This window comes from Chiloscyllium punctatum, chromosome 2, assembly GCF_047496795.1.
Source record: "Chiloscyllium punctatum isolate Juve2018m chromosome 2, sChiPun1.3, whole genome shotgun sequence".
Taxonomy (NCBI): domain Eukaryota; kingdom Metazoa; phylum Chordata; class Chondrichthyes; order Orectolobiformes; family Hemiscylliidae; genus Chiloscyllium; species Chiloscyllium punctatum.
This window is the reverse complement of record NC_092740.1, coordinates 15,116,461-15,133,892: the sequence shown is the minus strand read 5'-3', so window position 1 is coordinate 15,133,892 and position 17,432 is coordinate 15,116,461. Positions and strand designations below refer to the sequence as shown.

Genomic DNA, 17,432 nt, shown 5'->3' with positions numbered 1-17,432 from the left:
GGTATAAATCATAAATATGCCTCTGACTTTATCAACTTTTGCCATGAAGTATCATAATGGTACATTTCCTTAAGAGATACGTTGATGAAAAGATTATATGTATCTTGATTAAAGATAGGCAGATCTTTGAATAACTAATGAAATAATGAACCAGTGAAAGAGACTTCACTTAGTTGCTGGCTGAATTGAATCGTACAGATTCTTTCTTAACAATAAGTCTTCTAAAATAGTTAAAAATCACAACACCAGGCTATAGCCCAACAGGTTTAATTAGAAGCACTAGCTTTCGGAGCACTGCTCCTTCATCAGGTAGAATAGCCTTCCAGGAGAAAATTCACCAACCACTAAATGTTTCTGCACTGCTAAAACAGTTAACATTCAATTTGGTTCTTGTTGTTAAAAAGTTGCTTACAGCTTTCGAGCAGAAAGATGGTGACACCTGACTTAATTGTCTGAATTAGGATCTTTGTTAGTGAAAATAGGTAGGAATGAACTTCATGACTCTACGCTTGGATTAGTTACAACTTTTCCTTGAATTAAGAGTATTCGGAAATGAAGTCATATCAAAATGGATCAGCATTTGATTGATCAGAGAGTATTAATTGACACTCACATTCAAGCATAATTTGATCTCTGTATTTCTAATTAATTTGGGTCATATTATACAGTCAAATTTCAAAAAACTGTTGTAAAATATATTGGAGAGTTCAAAAACTTGCCAAACACCACTTTCAGCATTAGCAGAGGCAAACTACTGCAATTTGAATTAAACTGACCTTGTTCTTGGGGCCCAGATTTTTTTGTATTAGAATCTTTTCTCCTTCATCCACAAGAATTCCGTGGTAGTCATGGTAAGCTATCTCTCCAAGTGCCAATGCTTCTGGAGAAATGGGCAGTAGGCCACACTTCATTGCTGAAACCTGGTATAACAGAAAATAATCGAAAATGTTGCTTAGCCATCAGAAAACTAGCATTTAAGAAAAAAAGGACTTTTACACTCATTGTATCTAAAACACAACCAGGCATAAAATTCAAGCTTTATCAATTATCATCTTACTCAAGTTAATAGAATCAGTAAACCATGTGTGAAGTACAGAATATTTTAAACTTTATACCATTTAACCCTTATAAGTCACCCTTAGAAAAGGAGTTTAGCTAAAAATCAGACTTATCAATACCATAGTCAAGCTTGAAACATATGCAAAGTGAAAAACATTTGCATTTCAGATTAATACCCAATAGCTGCTTTACATAAGTATTATGTATGAATTATATATAATCATACTGCAGTGCAAAACACAGATTTTTGAATGTTTCAAACATAGCGTTTCAGCAGTGAATATAAATTCCATCAATGCACCTGCCCGATACACAAAGCTGCAGGCCACATTATCTCCGAATTGAAACAGCTTGGCTCTTGCATTCTGTATCGAGTTTCACATTGATTGGAGTTCGTATTTATCAAAGAATAGCAATTTTCATCAAATACAGCTACAATATTTTAGCTTTCTAAGAAAACTAAATTCAAGTCTCGGGTCTTTAATACTGAAATGGACTACCCAGAAGGCTATAAATTTAGCCTCATTAAAAGCGGTTTCTAAAAAAAAAGCAAACACTCTCTTCCCAAATTTGAAGAGAGGGTGCAAACTGGAAAAGTAGCAAGGACTAGCAAAAGCAGGTTCACAGGGGTTCATGCCTATAGTTTATGCTACTGAATATTGATGACAACAAATAGGGCAGTTTCCAGCTTTTCAACCGATCCATCATTTAATAGCCAAAAGTTTTGAAAGAGACTGATAAAATGTTATTTTAGACTTTCCCATTTAATCTCCAAATATTTTGTTCTGCAAGCTGCTGAAAGTGAGGGATAGAACTAGCATTAGGTGGTTGTTTTTGACTGGCGCAGACTTGATGGGCCGAAATGCCTTTTTCTGTGTTGTGGACCTCTATCACTATTGTCCCCTACATGGCAACTACGATCCAGTTCAACAAGACAAGCAACCATGCATTGCTTTAAAGGATTATGAAGTCAGAAACATAATGTTTAAACGAACAAGTGTAAATTAGAATGTGTAAATTCATTGTCTAATTAGGGATAGAAATAGAAATTGAAACAGAGGGGGATGAAAGATTGGACTAAGACAGAAAACACAGGATCCAAGAGCAGAAATGGACAATATAGCTCATTAAGACTATTTCACCATTCAATGTGATGATGAGTGACATTGTGCTTTGATTCTATTTATCCAACTGTCCCTAGATGCCGGTCACTAAAGTTCAGTCCATCTCAGCCTTAAATTTCATTGGCAATGGAGCAACCACAACTTTTTGGAAAATTTCGAAGATTCACATGGAAATTTATCATCTGAGTCCTAGCTGACACTATATCCCATGATTCAGATTTACCATCCAGTCGAAATCTCTCAGCACTTACCCTATTAAGTGGTTGGCACGGTGACACAGTGGTTAGCACTGCTGCCTCACAGCGCCAGAGACCCGGGTTCAATTCCCGCCTCAGGCGACCGATTGTGTGGAGTTTGCACATTCTCCCCTTGTCTGCGTGGGTTTCCTCCGGGTGCTCCGGATTCCTCCCACAGTCCAAAAAATGTGGAGGTTAGGTAAATTGGCCACGCTAAATTGCCCGTAGTGTTAGATGTAGGGGAAGGGGTATGGGTGGGTGCGCTTCGGCAGGTCGGTGTGGACTTGTTGGGCCGAAGGGCCTGTTTCCACGCTAAGTAATCTAATCTAATCTAATCTAAACCTCTTCAGAATCTCCTGCTTCAATGAGATCACCTCTTATTTTTCTAGACTTCAGAATATATTGGCACACTTTACTCAGTCTTTCATCACAGCCCTCTCATCTTAGAAACTTATTCAATAAATTTGCGCAGTACTACCTCTAATGTAAGCATAGTCATCCCTAATAAGGAGACAAAAACTTCAGTATTGTAAGTGCAGTCTCACCAAAACCCTGTAAAATTGCTGCAAGAGCAATTGTACTTTTGTACTTCAGTCCTCTTGCAGTAACTGCTAACATACCATTTTCCTTCCTAATTGTTGTTGTTTGAATTTCTTATACAAACTCACACAAGTTTTACACTTCTTAAAAACAAATTCTTAAAGTGAACCTTACCCATGTTATACTCCATTTGCCATTGTGCTGCACGTCCATGTATACTGTCAACATCTCTGTGCAGCCTATGTCCTCCTCATAACTTACATTTGAAGTCAGCTTTGTACCAACTAGAAAACTTAGATATACTATTCTTTCTGTGCAAGTCATCGACATGAGGTCGAACTATTGATCCCCGCAGCACTCATTAATCACAGCCTGTCAACTTAGTCGTACTCATTGCTTCCTGCCTGTTAATCGATCTTTCATGTACACTAATATATTATTCTTAACTTCATGAGCCCTTGACTTGTACTAACCTTATCAAATGCCTTCTTGAAATCTACATACCTACATATATTGATTCCCCTTTATCTACATGACTAGTCACACCTTCACTGAATTCATAGAGAGAATTTGGATGTTGCTGGAAAGATATACAAGTTACCAAAGCATTTCATCCTACACCCTGTTGTTATGGACCAGACCAGACCCCCTTAAAACATTTTATAAAGATAGCCAAGACTCTAACTTTTACTTATGTTAAAGTCAAATGCAATGCTCCACTCCATGTTAAGCAAAACACTATTTTAACACTACTGTTAAGATACAACCAAAGAAAGTGGAATTTAGAATAACTTAATTCTGTTGGAAACTTAACTGATTAATAGATACAGTAACTATTACCAATTAACTGTTTTAATGTAGTAACATTCCTTAGCAAAAAAGTCAGAAAAATAGATTTGTCTCACAGTTAACCCAGTAGCAGAGAGAATCCCCAGCGTCTAGCTGTAACCAAGAGGGGGAACGGCACGGTGGCACGGTTAGCACTGCTGCCTCACAGCGCCAGAGACCTGGGTTCAATTCCCACCTCAGGCGACTGTCTGTGTGGAGTTTGCACGTTCTCCCCGTGTCTGCGTGGGTTTCCTCCGGGTGCTCCGGTTTCCTCCCACAGTCCAAAGATGTGCAGGCCAGGTGAATTGGCCAATCTAAATTGCCCGTAGTGTTAGGTAAGGGGTAAATGTAGGGGTATGGGTGGGTTGCGCTTCGGCGGGGCGGTGTGGACTTGTTGGGCCGAAGGGCCTGTTTCCACACTAAGTAATCTAAAGATAGCTTCAATTTCTTCAAGTCCACAAAAGCAACTATTTAAAGCTGAACCTAAAAATTAAGAAAAAACTAGAAATCCTGGTCTGAAGCGAGCTGGCCACAATCAACGTTGCCTCCATTGTTCCAACTTTTAAAAAAAAAAGGCTTCATAAGTTGTTTATCTAGGGGTTTTGTTAGACTGCTCTTCATCTCTGCCTTATGACTTCTCTTCAAAAAAAAGATACAATAATGTCTTAAAGCCACAGCATCATCACAACTTATCAAAACAAACAAGAGAATGTCAAATTTCAAACGTGCAATTCCAAACAAGAGTTCATACAAATGGGTGGTGTCGATTGGCTGGGAATTGGGGTCTGATTGGCTGAGATGCTGGAATGGAGAAAGCAACAATGAACTATAGGCCCCACATGCTTCTGGGTAACTGAAAAATGTGCTTTGAACATTTTACTTTTATTTGCTTGAAAATGGTTCACTGCATACGAATATTGCTTCTGGCAAGTGTAAATGAGCCACATTAAGATCATGGCCAATCATCTAAACTGGTTGTTTGTCTATCTATAAACCTATTCACGGTTATTCAACAATTGTTCAATTGTAAAATTACATTTCAAGTAAACTTTTTTGGGTTTCTAAGTGCAGGCTAGTTCAGTACAGTCTGTACTCTGCCTATTAGGAAACAGCTTGCTTGATTCCATCAGTCAATCGTATGGACATATCGTCAAAATACTCAGCATCACACTGGCAATGAACTTCATACATGACGTTATGAGAATGTCGTAGGCAGGATGTCTGTATGTATTGTTTTCAAGATAATGCTGTCATTCCAAAAGTGAGTGTGGGGAGTAAATTTGGCAGATGGAATTAAATGTGGGAAAAGTGTGATGTTTTCACTTTGGTAGAAAAAAAAGGAAAGCAGACAATTATTTAAATTGAGAGAGACGCAACATAGAGGGAATTGGGTGTATCATAGATAAATCCCATCAAATTAGCAAATAGTTATTGCAAGCAAATAGAAAGGGAAATGGAATACTGGCCTTTACGAGGAACAGAATACTAAAGCAGGGAAGTCCTGATATACTTGTAGAAGTGTTGGTGAAACCACACCAAGCACTGCATACAGTTTTGCTATCTGAATTTAAGGAGAGATTAAAATGTTATTAAAATTTCAAGAGCAGTTTGGTGAAAGCTCTTATGTTGATTTAGGAGAAAAGATTGAGCAGGTTGGACATATTACCACCTGAACTTAGAAGGTGCGCAATAATTGTATTGAAACAATCAAAGATGCTGAGGTGGCTTGATCGGGTAACTGCGAGGATGTTTTTTTCTTTTTGGAGGAAGCTAAGACTAAAAGTGAAGTTTTAGAATAAGGAATCACCCATTTATTATTGAGATGAAGTGAGGATGAATTTCTTCTCAAAAAAGGAGAAAGTGAGGACTGCAGATGCTGGAGATCAGAGCTTAAAAATGTGTTGCTGGAAAAGTGCAGCAGGTCAGGCAGTATCAAAGGAGCAGGAGAATCGACGTTTCAGACATAAGCCCTTCTTCAGGAATGTAAGAAGGGCTTCCTGAAGAAGGGCTTATGCCCGAAACGTCGATTCTCCTGCTCCTTTGATGCTGCCTGACCTGCTGCACTTTTCCAGCAACACATTTTTAAGCTTTCTTCTCAAAGGGTAATTCATTTTGGGATTCTGTACTCCAGAAATCAGAAGAGGCTATAATAATGAACACATTCAAAACTAAGTTACACAGTTTGTTTTAAAATATAAATCCATTCATAGACAAGCATAGTGTAGGTTACATGGGCTTCAGATTAGTATGACAGGGCGGCACAACACTGAGGGCCAAAGGGCCTGTACTGTGCTGTAATGTTCTAAGTTCTAAGATGTGAATGTTGCTGGTTGGGACAGCATGTATTGCCCACCGCTAGTTGGACTTGAGACAATTTAGTGAGCTGCATTTTTGAACTGCTGCAGTCCATTTGATTTAGGTACATAATTCGACGAGAGGAATTTCAAGATTTTGATCATGCAATACTGAAGGAATGGTGATATAGTTTCAAATCAGGATGTTGTGTGGTTTGGAGCCCTTGCAGATATTGGTGTTCCCATGTATCTGCTGTCCCTGCCCTTCCAGATAGGGATGACCATGAGGTTTGAAGATGCTGCCTAAGGAACATTAGAGAATTAATGCAGTAGATGTTGTAGATGACACACACTTCTGCTACTGATTGTCAGTGGTGGATGGTGAGATCAATCAAGTGGTCTGCCTTGTCCTAGATAGAGTCAAGTTTCTTGAGTGTTGTTGGTACTACACCTATCCAGGCAAAAACTAGTCTACTTCTATTTCTCATGTCATAAGTTCAAGCCATAGATACGGAGAGTATTTTCATTGAGACACAGAAATCCACAACAAAATTAAAGAGAGTTTAAAATTACAGATTTCCAGAGAATATATAGGAAATGTAGGCTTTGCTCAGCAGGAAGTCTTTGATCATCAATTTACAATGATCACAGGAAATAAAAACAGGGTTTAAGGACCCTATTTCTCTCCTTTTGGGCCTACCCATTGTATTTCCTGCAGACTCACATAAGAAAAAAAACTTTTCAATATTCTTATGTTCTGCTAGGTTGGATATCAGAAAATCCCCCAGGCCTGTTTGGTTGGCGGAAGATTGTTATGGAGCATATTTCCCTGGATTTTCTCACAAATATGGTACACCACAAAACTGAGAATTTTTACAAGACATGGCAACCCTTTTTGAAATACCTGGACACAGATTTATCTGCCACACTTACAAGGGCTTTTATATAGCCGTAACGATTGTGTTTCATGAGTCCAATATCCAGGGAGGAGGAACTGTGAATGTATCAGTGTTTTGTTTGGCTGGGCTGAGTTATTAGTATTTGTTTGTTGTTAGGTATTTACTTGTTTAGTTAAATAGCTAGTTTAGTTTTTTTTTAAATTTTATACTTCTCTACATGTGCTTATGCTTTCATATAGGAGGGTGGGTTGGGAAATTTTTTTTATTATTTGGGTTTAGTTTTGTACTATTTTTGTACTGTTTTGAATTGCAATGTTTTGTATTTATTGTAATATTTAAAAATCTATTTTTTCTTAAAATAGATTATAAAAAACACTTTGTTGAAGCATGGAGTATTGATTCATGCAAAGATGATTGCCTTCTTTTTGGAAAAGTGGATAAATATTTGAAGCAGAGAAAAATGCAAAGCTATAAGAGAAGACAGTGGGATAATTTTGAATTATTTTAAGAATGAACCTACACAGTGAACAGAATTATTTTTACTCTAACTGCAACAGAATAAGTCAGTCCATAACCACACCTTTCTCTACTAAAACCAGTACACTACATACACATCTAGACCATATATTAACATGCAATCTCAGTTATGTAATATGTCAATAGAAGTTGCAGAAAATATTAAATGGCTTGGTTTGGGAAAATGAGAACTGCCTCAATTCAGACAGACTAAGAAACATAAGAAAAAAATTAACCTACTGCAGCTCCAGCTGGTGTGTGAATGTGTACAATGCATCGGACATCTGGACGAGTTGCATAGATGGCAGAGTGCAAGGTAAAGCCAGCCTGATTTATTCCCAAATTGGTGCAGCCCCGATCAATTATATCACCTTGAAGATTAACTTTAACCTGTAAAGCACAAAACAATTAATATTGTTGTTACAAACTGACAAAACCAAGTTTAGAATAAGAGAAAATGCACATTGCATTCACAAAATAAAAGAAAGGATGGGACAGAGAATAAACCAAGATATAACAAGAGCATAATAAAAGGCACTTAAAGAAAATTCGATCTGCCAAGTTTTTGGGTTACATCAAATGGGCACAAGTAGCAGGAGAAAGAATTCAATGTTTTTGTCAGGAGATCTCTAGAACAGTACATCATGGATCCACCAGGGATTAGGCGTTTTTTGGATCTGGTCATGTGTAATGAGGCAGGTTTAGTAATGTCTCAGAATGAAGGAAGATCCCTTATGAAAAAAGGAGTGACCATAACACGCAATAGAAATTTAGCATTCAGTTTGAGGCAGAAACCTGGGATACAAACAACTGTGTTAAATTTAATGTTTTTATTCACTCATGGGACATGGGCATTGCTGGCTGATCAGCATTTACTGCCATTCCTCGAGAAGGTGGTGGTGAGCTGCCTTCTTGAACCGCAGAAGTCGATGTGCTGCAGTAGACCACAATGCTCTAAAGGTGGGAATTCCAGGATTTGGACTAGTGACAGTAAAGAAACAACAACTTGCTTCCATGTCAGGGTGGTGAGGATCTTGGAATGGTAATTGCAGGTGGTGGTGCTGCTGCTGCTTTTATTCTTCCAGATGAAAGTGGTCAGGAGTTTGGAAGGTGCTGGGTAAGGATCTTTGGTGAATTCCTGATGTGCCTTGTAGATGGGAAACACTGCGGCAACTAAGCATTGGTGGCAGAGGGAGTAGATACTTTTAGATATGATGCAAAGCAAGTGGGCTATTTTGTTGTGGAATGTGTCACGTTTCATAAGTGTTGTTGGATCTGCACCCATTCAGGCAAGTGGGGAATATTCCATCACACTCCTGACATGTGCCTTCTTGATGATGGCTAGGCTTTGGGGAGGCAGGATGTACGTTATGTGCCACAGTATTCCCAGCCTCTGACTCTTGTAGCCAGTATTTATGTGGAGAGTCTAGTTGAGTTTCTGGTCAACGTTAACCCAAAGAATATTGGTAGTCAGGTATTCAGTAATGGTAACACCACTGATCAAAGGATGATGGTTAGATTGTCTCTTATTGGAGATCGTCATTGCCTAACATTTAGGTGGTGTGAATGTTATTTACCACTTGTTGGGGCAAGCCTGGATACTCTCCAGAACTTATTACATTTGAACATGGACTGCTTCAGTATCTCAGCCGTCACAAGTGGTGTTGTACATTGTTCAACTATCGGTGAACATCTCTACTTCTAATCTTATGATGCAGGGAAGGTCATTGAAGCAGTTGAAGATGGTTGGGCCGACACCACCCTGGGGAAATCCTGCAGAGATATCCAGAATCCGAGATGGATAGCCTCCAACAATCAATCATTTTCCGAACTGACTGGGAGTTCATTCAGTCATTTATTATCACACATATTTTGTACAAAATACATAGAAAAATGTACAGTATCGCCACACTCTGGTGCCATCTTAAAACAGAAAAATAAACCAAAGAACACAAAAGCAGAAAAATAAATAAAGGAAGTGTTCAACTTTACAGTCCTTCTTAGGTGCACCCTGAATCAAGGACCTAGTTGCTAGCCACGAGTCCCCTTTGTTGTGTCGCCGCTGAAATAAGAGCCCAGTTTTACTAGGGCTCTTTGAAGCCACACTCAATTGAATGCAGCCTTGACGTCAAGGGTCATCATTCTCACCACACCTGTGGAATTCACTGTAATGAGATCAGGAACTGAGTGGCCCTGGAAGAACACAAACTGGGTGCTAGTGAGCAGGTTATTGCCAAGGAGATGCTGCTTGAAAGCATCTTCCATCACTTTACTGATGATCAAGACTAGATCGATGGGGTAGTAATTGTCTGAGTTGGCTTTGCCTTGTTTTTTGCGTACAGGGCATACCTGGGCAATGACCCATGTTCTTGCATAGATGCCAGTGTTGTCGATATACTGGAACAGTGTGGCTAGACAAACAGTAAGTTCGAGAGCACAAGTCTTCAGTACTGTTGATGGAATGTAGTCAGGGCCCATAGCCCTTCAGTCAGTCAATACAAAACTGGCCCAGCTCTGGTTTGACTACAGAATCACCCCTCTCACAACTATAGGGATAGCTCCAGCAGAGTTGCTGATGGGGACACATCTCCACACTAGGTTAAACCTGATCTTCTCAGACCTGAGAAAGGGGCACAGCAACTGGGCTGAAATCCCGCCCCAGCAGATGGTGGAAATTTAATTTCAAATTTACACTAAATTCAGAGTCTAATTAAGAGTCTAAAATTGCTGATTTTAGGAAAAAACCTTCTGGTTCGCTAGCGTCTTTTTAGGGAAGGGAATTACCATCCTTGTCTGGTCTAGCCTAGATGCAACTCCACAGAAACTTTAAAAAATATATGGCCTACTCCTGCACCTTCAGTAATTCAAGACTGCACCACTGTTCTATATGGTCATGGCTGATCATGTAATTTCAGTATCCCATTCCTGCTTTCTCTCCAGACCCTTTGATCCCTTGAGCTGCAAGGGCTCTCTCTTGAATATCTAATGAAATGGCCCCAACAGCTTCCTGTGGGAGAGAATTCCACAGGTTCACAACTGAGTGAAGAAGTTCTTCCTCATCTCAGTCCTGAATGGCTTACCCTCTATTCTGAGACTGTGACCCCTATTTCTGGACTTCCCCAACATCAGAAACATTCTTCCCACATATACCCTGTCCAGTCCTATCAGGATTTTATATGCTTGCGAGATGCTCCCTTCATCCTCCTAAATTCCAGCAAGTACAAGCCCGGTCAATCTAGCCTTTCTTCATGTGTCAGCCCTGCCATCCCAGGAATCAGTCTGGTGAATCTTTGCTGGACTCCCTCAATAGCAAGAATGTTCTACCTCAGACTTGGAGACCAAAGCTATACACAAAACCTAAGGTGTGGCCTCACCAAGGCCCTGTACAATTGCAGCAAGACATCCTTACTCAGATCCTCTTGCAACAAAGGTCAGCATGCCAGTAGATCTCCTCACTGCTGTTGCACCTGTATGCCAAACTTCAGTGACTGTTCCACCAAGACACTCAGGTCTCATTGCACTTCACCTTTTCTTAAACTGTCACCATTCAGATAATAATCTGCCTTCCTGTTTTTGTGACCAAAGTGGATAATCTCATTTATCCACATTGTATTGCATTTGCTAAGTACTTGCCCACTCAGCAGATCGGTCCAAGTCACCCTACAGCCTCTTAGTATCCTCTTCACAACACACACTGCCTACCTTCACTGCAAATTTGGAGATATTGCATTCAATTCCTTTGTCCAAATCATTAATGTATACGGTGAACAGCTGGGATCCCAATACTGAATGCCTGCAGTACCCCACTTGTCACTTCCTGCCGCTCTGAAACGGACCAGTTTATTCCAACTCTCTCCTTCCTATCTGCCAACCAGTTCTCTATCCATGTCAATACATTGTGTCCGATACCATGAGCTTTAACTTCCCTTACTAATCTTTTAACTCTTGTCCACACCACTGGTCAAATCCTCAAAAATTTCCAGATGATTTGTCAAGCATTATTTCCCTTTAATGAATCCACACTGACTAGGTCCAATTCTGTCACTGCTTTCCAAATGCTTAGTTATCACATCCTTGATAACTGACTTCAGCATTTTATTCCACCCACCGATGTCAGGCTAACTGGCCTATAATTCCCCATTTTCTCTCTCCCTCCTTTTTATAAAGAATGGGGTTTCGTTAGCTAACCTCCAGTTCATTGGAACTCTTTCAGAGTCTACAGAATACGAGAAAATGATCACCAATGCATCTGCTATCTCTAGAGCCACTACCGCAAGTACTCTGGAATGTAGAGCATCACGCCCTGGGGACGTATTGGGTTTTAAGTCCACCAATTCCCCAATACCATTTCCTGACTAATAAGGATTTCCTTCAGTTCTGTCTTCATGCTTGACCCTCTGTCCCTAGCACTTCCTGAAGACTATTTGTGTCATCCTCAGTGAAGGCAGATCCAAAATAGGCATTCAACTGGTCTGCCATCTCTTTGTTGTCCATTACAAGGGACAGATCCACAACAAAGCGGTTGTCTATTAACTGTCCTCTTGGCAAATTAGAGATGGTCAATAAATGCTAGCCCAGACACTGACCCATGCCCTCCAGCTCCTCCATGTTGCCCATCTACATTCGGGACACCACCCACGTCCTCCACCTCTTTCATGATGTTCGCTTCCCTGGTCCCCAACGCCTTATCTTCATCATGGACATACACCTCCATCCCCCATCACGAAGGCCTCAAAGCCCTCCGCTGCTTCCTTTCCCGCCGTACCAATCAGTACCCTTCCACTGACCCCCTCCTCCGATTGACTGAACCTGGTCCTCACTCTGAACAACTTCTCTTTCCAATTCTCCCATTTCCTCCAAACCAAAAGGAGAAGCCATGGGCACCCGCATGGGCCCCAGCTATGCCTGCCTCTTCGTAGGATATGTGGAGCAGTCCATCTTCCGTAGCTATACTGGCACCACCCCCCACCTTTTCCTCTGCTACATCGATGACTGTATCAGCGCTGCCTCATGCTCCGAGGTTGAACAGTTCATCCACTTTACTAACACCTTCCACCTGGACCTCAAATTCACCTGGACTGTCTCAGACTCCTCCCTCCCCTTCCTAAACCTCTCCATTTCTATCTCGGGCGACCAACCCAACACGGACATTTACTATAAACCGACCGACTCCCACAGCTACCTAGATTACACCTCCTCCCACCCTGCTCCCTGCAAAAATACCATCCCATATTCCCAATTCCTTCACCTCCGCCGAATCTGCTCCCAGGTCGACCAATTCCAATACCGAACAACCCAGATGGCCTCCTTCTTCAAAGACCGCAATTTCCCCTCAGAAGTGGCTGACGATGCTCTCCACCGCATCTCCTCCATTTCCCACTCCTCCATCCTTGAACCAAGCCCCTCCAATCGCCACCAGGAGAGAACCCCACTGGTCCTCACCTACCACCCCACCAACCTCCAGATACATCGTTATCATCCGTCGTCATTTCCACCACCTCCAAACAGTTCCCACCACCAAGGATATATTTCCCTCCCTTATCAGCTACTCCCTCGTCAGGTCCACACCCCCCACCAACCCAACCTCCACTCCCAGCACCTTCCCCTGCAACCGCAAGAAATGCAAAACTTGCACCCACACCTCCCCCCTCACTTCCCTCCAAGGCCCCAAGGGATCCTTCCATATCCATCACAAATTCGCCAGCACCTTCACACACATCATTTAGTGCACCTGCTGCACCCAACGTGGCCTCCTCTACATTGGGGAGACAGGTCGCATACTTGCGGAACATTTCAGAGAACACCTCTAGGACATCTGCACCAACCAACCCAACCGCCCTGTGGCTGAACACTTCAACTCCCCCTCCCACTCCACCAAGGACATGCAGGTCCTTGGCCTCCTCCATCGCCAGACCATGGCAACACGACTCCTGGAGGAAGAGCGTCTCATCTTCCGCTAGGAACCCTCCAACCACAGGGGATGAATACAGATTTCTCCAGCTTCATTTCCCCTCCCCCCCCACCTTATCTTAGTCCCAACCCTCGGACTCAGCACCGCCTTCTTGACCTGCAATCTTCTTCCCGACCTCTCCGTCCCCACCCCCTCTCCGGCCTATCACCCTCACCTTAACCTCCTTCCACCTATCACATTCCCAATGCCCCTCCCTCAAATCCCTCCTCCCTACCTTTTACTTTAGCCTGCTTGGCACACGTTCCTCATTCCTGAAGAAGGGCTTATGCCCGAAACTTCGATTCTCCTGCTCCTTCGATGCTGCCTGACCTGCTGCGCTTTTCCAGCAACACATTTTTCAGCTCTGATCTCCAGCATCTGCAGTCCTCACTTTCTCGTAGACACTGACACCCTCGTCTTGTAAATGAATTGTTTAAAAAATTGTTTACAAAGACAGTTCATGACTCTTAGCAAAGATACATCCCAATGGGGAAAGAGGGTTCCAGAAAGGGCATAAACCAACTATGGCTCACCAGAGAAATTAAAGAAAGCATCATTTTTTAAAAAAAATCCATTCATGGAATGAAGGCATCACTGGCTAAGCCAGCATTCATTAACACCATTGCCTTAGATGGACAATGTGGGTCTGGAGTAGGTCATGTCAATCAAACCAGGTAAGGATAGCAGCTCTCTTCCCTAAAAGGACATTAGTGAACCTTTAGGTTTTTACAACAATTGACAACGGATTCACGGTCATCATTAGATTATTAATTATAGATTTTTATTAAATTCAAAACCCCCATCTGCCATGGCAGAATTCGAACCCAGATCCCCAAAACATTAATTAGGTCTCTGGCTTAACAGTCCAGCAATACCACCAGTACAGGTTGTTCTGCTATAACATGCATTTTGTAAACATGAATACACTGTAATACGATTGATGAAATGGGGACACTTTTCCTACAGTATGAACCTTTAAAATAGGTGCTGGCTGTAATGTGATTACATCACCAATACCTTAAGCGCTGTTTCTAAAGCACAACTTTTCTATAATGCAGGATTGTACGAGAACACATTATAGAAGAACTATAGGCTGCAGCCTCCCACTTTGAAAAGAAAACATGCCACTAAGCTTTGCTACATTGCAAGGCAGAGGATTGGGAACATTTTAAAATCTACCAAAAGGTGACCAAAATTACAGTAAAGAGGGTGAAAGTAAACTACAATGTTGGAATGAACAGCAAGAGCTTCTTTAAATATATAAAAAGGAGAGGGACCAAAATGAACAAATGGGGAATGAATCTGGCAAAATTTTAAATAGGGAATCAGGAAATGGCAGGAGTTAAGACATTAATAGCATTTCAAAAACACTAAAATCAAGGGCAAAAGGGAAGAGGAAATGAATACAATAACTATCACCATCACTGGAGAAAAGGTATATGGGACTAAATGCTAATAAGTCCCTCGTACGTACTGGGTTAGGTAGGATATTAAAAGGGAAGTAGCTACAGGGATACTGGATGTATCGGTAGTAATAGAGTCAGATGTACAGCATGGAAACAGACCCTTTGGTCCAACCTGTCCACAACGACCAGATACCCCAACCCAATCTAGTCCCACCTGCCAGTACCCGGCCCATATCCCTCCAAACCCTTTCTATTCATAAACCCATCCAAATGCCTCCTAAATGTTGCAATTGTACCAGCCTCCACACCACATCCTTTGGCAGCTCATTCCATACACTTACCACCATCTGCGTGAAAAAGTTGCCCCTTAGGTCTCTTTTATATCTTTCCCCTCTCACCCTAGACCTATGCCCTCTGGTTCTGGACTCCCCGACCCCAAGGAAAAGATTTTCTCTATTTAAGCTATCCATGCCCCTCAATTTTGTAAACCTCTAAGGTCACCCCTCAGCCTCTGACGCTCCAGGGAAAACAGCCCCAGCCTGTTCAGCCTCTCCCTGTAGCTCAAATCCTCCAACCCTGGCAACATCCTTGTAAATCTTTTCTGAACCCTTTCAAGTTTCACAACATCTTTCCAACAGGAAGGAGACCAGAATTGCATGCAATATTCCAACAGCGGCCTAACCAATGTCCTGTACAGCCGCAACATGACCTCCCAACTCCTGTACTCAATTCTCTGACCCACAAAGGAAAGCATACCAAATGCCTTCTTCACTATCCTAACTACCTGCAACTCCACTTTCAAGAAGCTATGAACCTGCACTCCAAGATGTCTTTGTTCAACAACACTAGCTAGGACCTCAAGGTTCTGCAACATGTATGAGGTGAGGGATGCCATGGACGTCCCTGCTGATTACACTTGCAGGAAGTGCACCCATCTCCAGCTCCTCCAAGACCGTGTTAGGGAACTGGAGCTGGAGTTGGATGAACTTAGGATCATTCGGGAGGCAGAGGGGGTCATAGATCGGAGCTATAGGGAAGTAGTAACTCCAAAGATGGCAGATAGATGGGTGACAGTGAGGGGGACTGGGAGGAAGCGGCCAGTGCAGGGACCCCCTGCGGCCGTTCCCCTCAAGAACAAGTATACCATTTTGGATACTTGTGGGGGGGACGACTTACCAGGGGTAAGTGACGGGGCTCAGGCCTCTGGCACGGAGCCTGTCCCCGCTACTCAGAAGGGAAGGGTGGAGAAGAGCAGAGCAATAATAATTGGGGACTCGATAGTTCGGGGCACAGATAGGCGGTTTTGTGGGAACGAGAGAGACTCACGTTTGGTATGTTGCCTCCCAGGTGCAAGGGTACGTGATGTCTCTGATCGTGTTTTCCGGGTCCTTAAGGGGGAGGGGGAGCAGCCTGAAGTCGTGGTCCATATTGGCACCAATGACATAGGTAGGAGGAGTGCTGAGGATGTTAGACAGGCTTTTAGGGAGCTAGGTTGGAAGCTCAGAGTTAGAACGAACAGAGTTGTTGTCTCTGGTTTGTTATCCGTGCCACGTGATAGAGAGTCGAGGAATAGGGAGAGAGAACAGTTTAATGCGTGGCTACAGGGATGGTGCAGGAGGGAGGGATTTCGGTACTTTGATAACTGGGGTTCTTTCTGGGGAAGGTGGGACCTCTATAAACAGGATGGTCTGCACCTGAACCTGAGGGGCACCAGTATCCTTGGGGGGAGGTTTGCTAGTGCTCTTGGGGGGGGGTTTAAACTAACTCTGCAGGGGCATGGGAACCCAGACTGTAGCTTTAGGGTGCAGGACCTGGAGTGTAGGGAGGTTAGGAATATGGCATCAATCTTTAAGGAGGGTGCCTGTAAACAGAAGAGTGGCTTGAAGTGTGTATACTTTAATGCCAGAAGTATACGAAATAAGGTAGGTGAACTTGCAGCGTGGGTTGGTACCTGGGACTTCGATGTTGTGGCTATTACGGAGACATGGCTAGATCAGGGACAGGATTGGCTGTTGCAGGTTCCAGGGTTTAAATGTTTTAGTAGGGTCAGAGGTGGGGGTAAAAGAGGGGGGGGGGGGGGTGTGGCTTTGCTTGTCAAAGATAGTATTACAGCGGTGGAAAGGAAGGTGGACGAAGATTTGCCATCTGAGGTAGTTTGGATTGAGGTTAGGAATAGGAGAGGTGAGGTCACCCTGTAAGGAGTCTTTTACAGGCCTCCTAATAGTCCTAGAATCGTTGAAGAAAGGATTGCGAAGATGATTCAGGAGAAGAGTGACAGTAATAGGGTGGTTGTTATGGGGGACTTTAACTTTCCTGATATTGATTGGGAAAGCTATCGCTCAAGTTCGTTAGATGGGTCAGTGTTTGTCCAATGTGTGCAGGAAAGTCTCCTGACACAATATGTAGATAAGCCAAGAGGTGAGGCCATACTGGATTTGGTTCTGGGTAACGAACCAGGCCAGGTATTAGAACTAGAGGTAGGTGAGCACTTTGGGGACAGTGACCACAATTCGGTGATTTTTACTCTAGTGATGGAGAGGGATAAGTGTGTACTACAGGGCAAGAGTTATAGCTGGGGGC

The 17,432-nt window shown here is 42.5% G+C and overlaps 1 protein-coding gene across 11 annotated transcripts in view; it reads right to left on the bottom strand.

The window, feature by feature from the left end:
- add1 (adducin 1 (alpha)) overlaps nt 1-17,432 on the bottom strand; it is a 189,815-nt gene that overhangs the window by 67,107 nt on the left and 105,276 nt on the right. For all 11 annotated transcript variants that reach the window (XM_072594254.1, XM_072594181.1, XM_072594264.1 and 8 more), the window contains 2 exons: nt 7,737-7,886; nt 777-920 (listed from right to left, as the gene is read on the bottom strand). In XM_072594254.1, the coding sequence (XP_072450355.1) occupies nt 777-920; nt 7,737-7,886 (294 nt within the window). The remainder of the gene's footprint in view (nt 1-776; nt 921-7,736; nt 7,887-17,432) is intronic.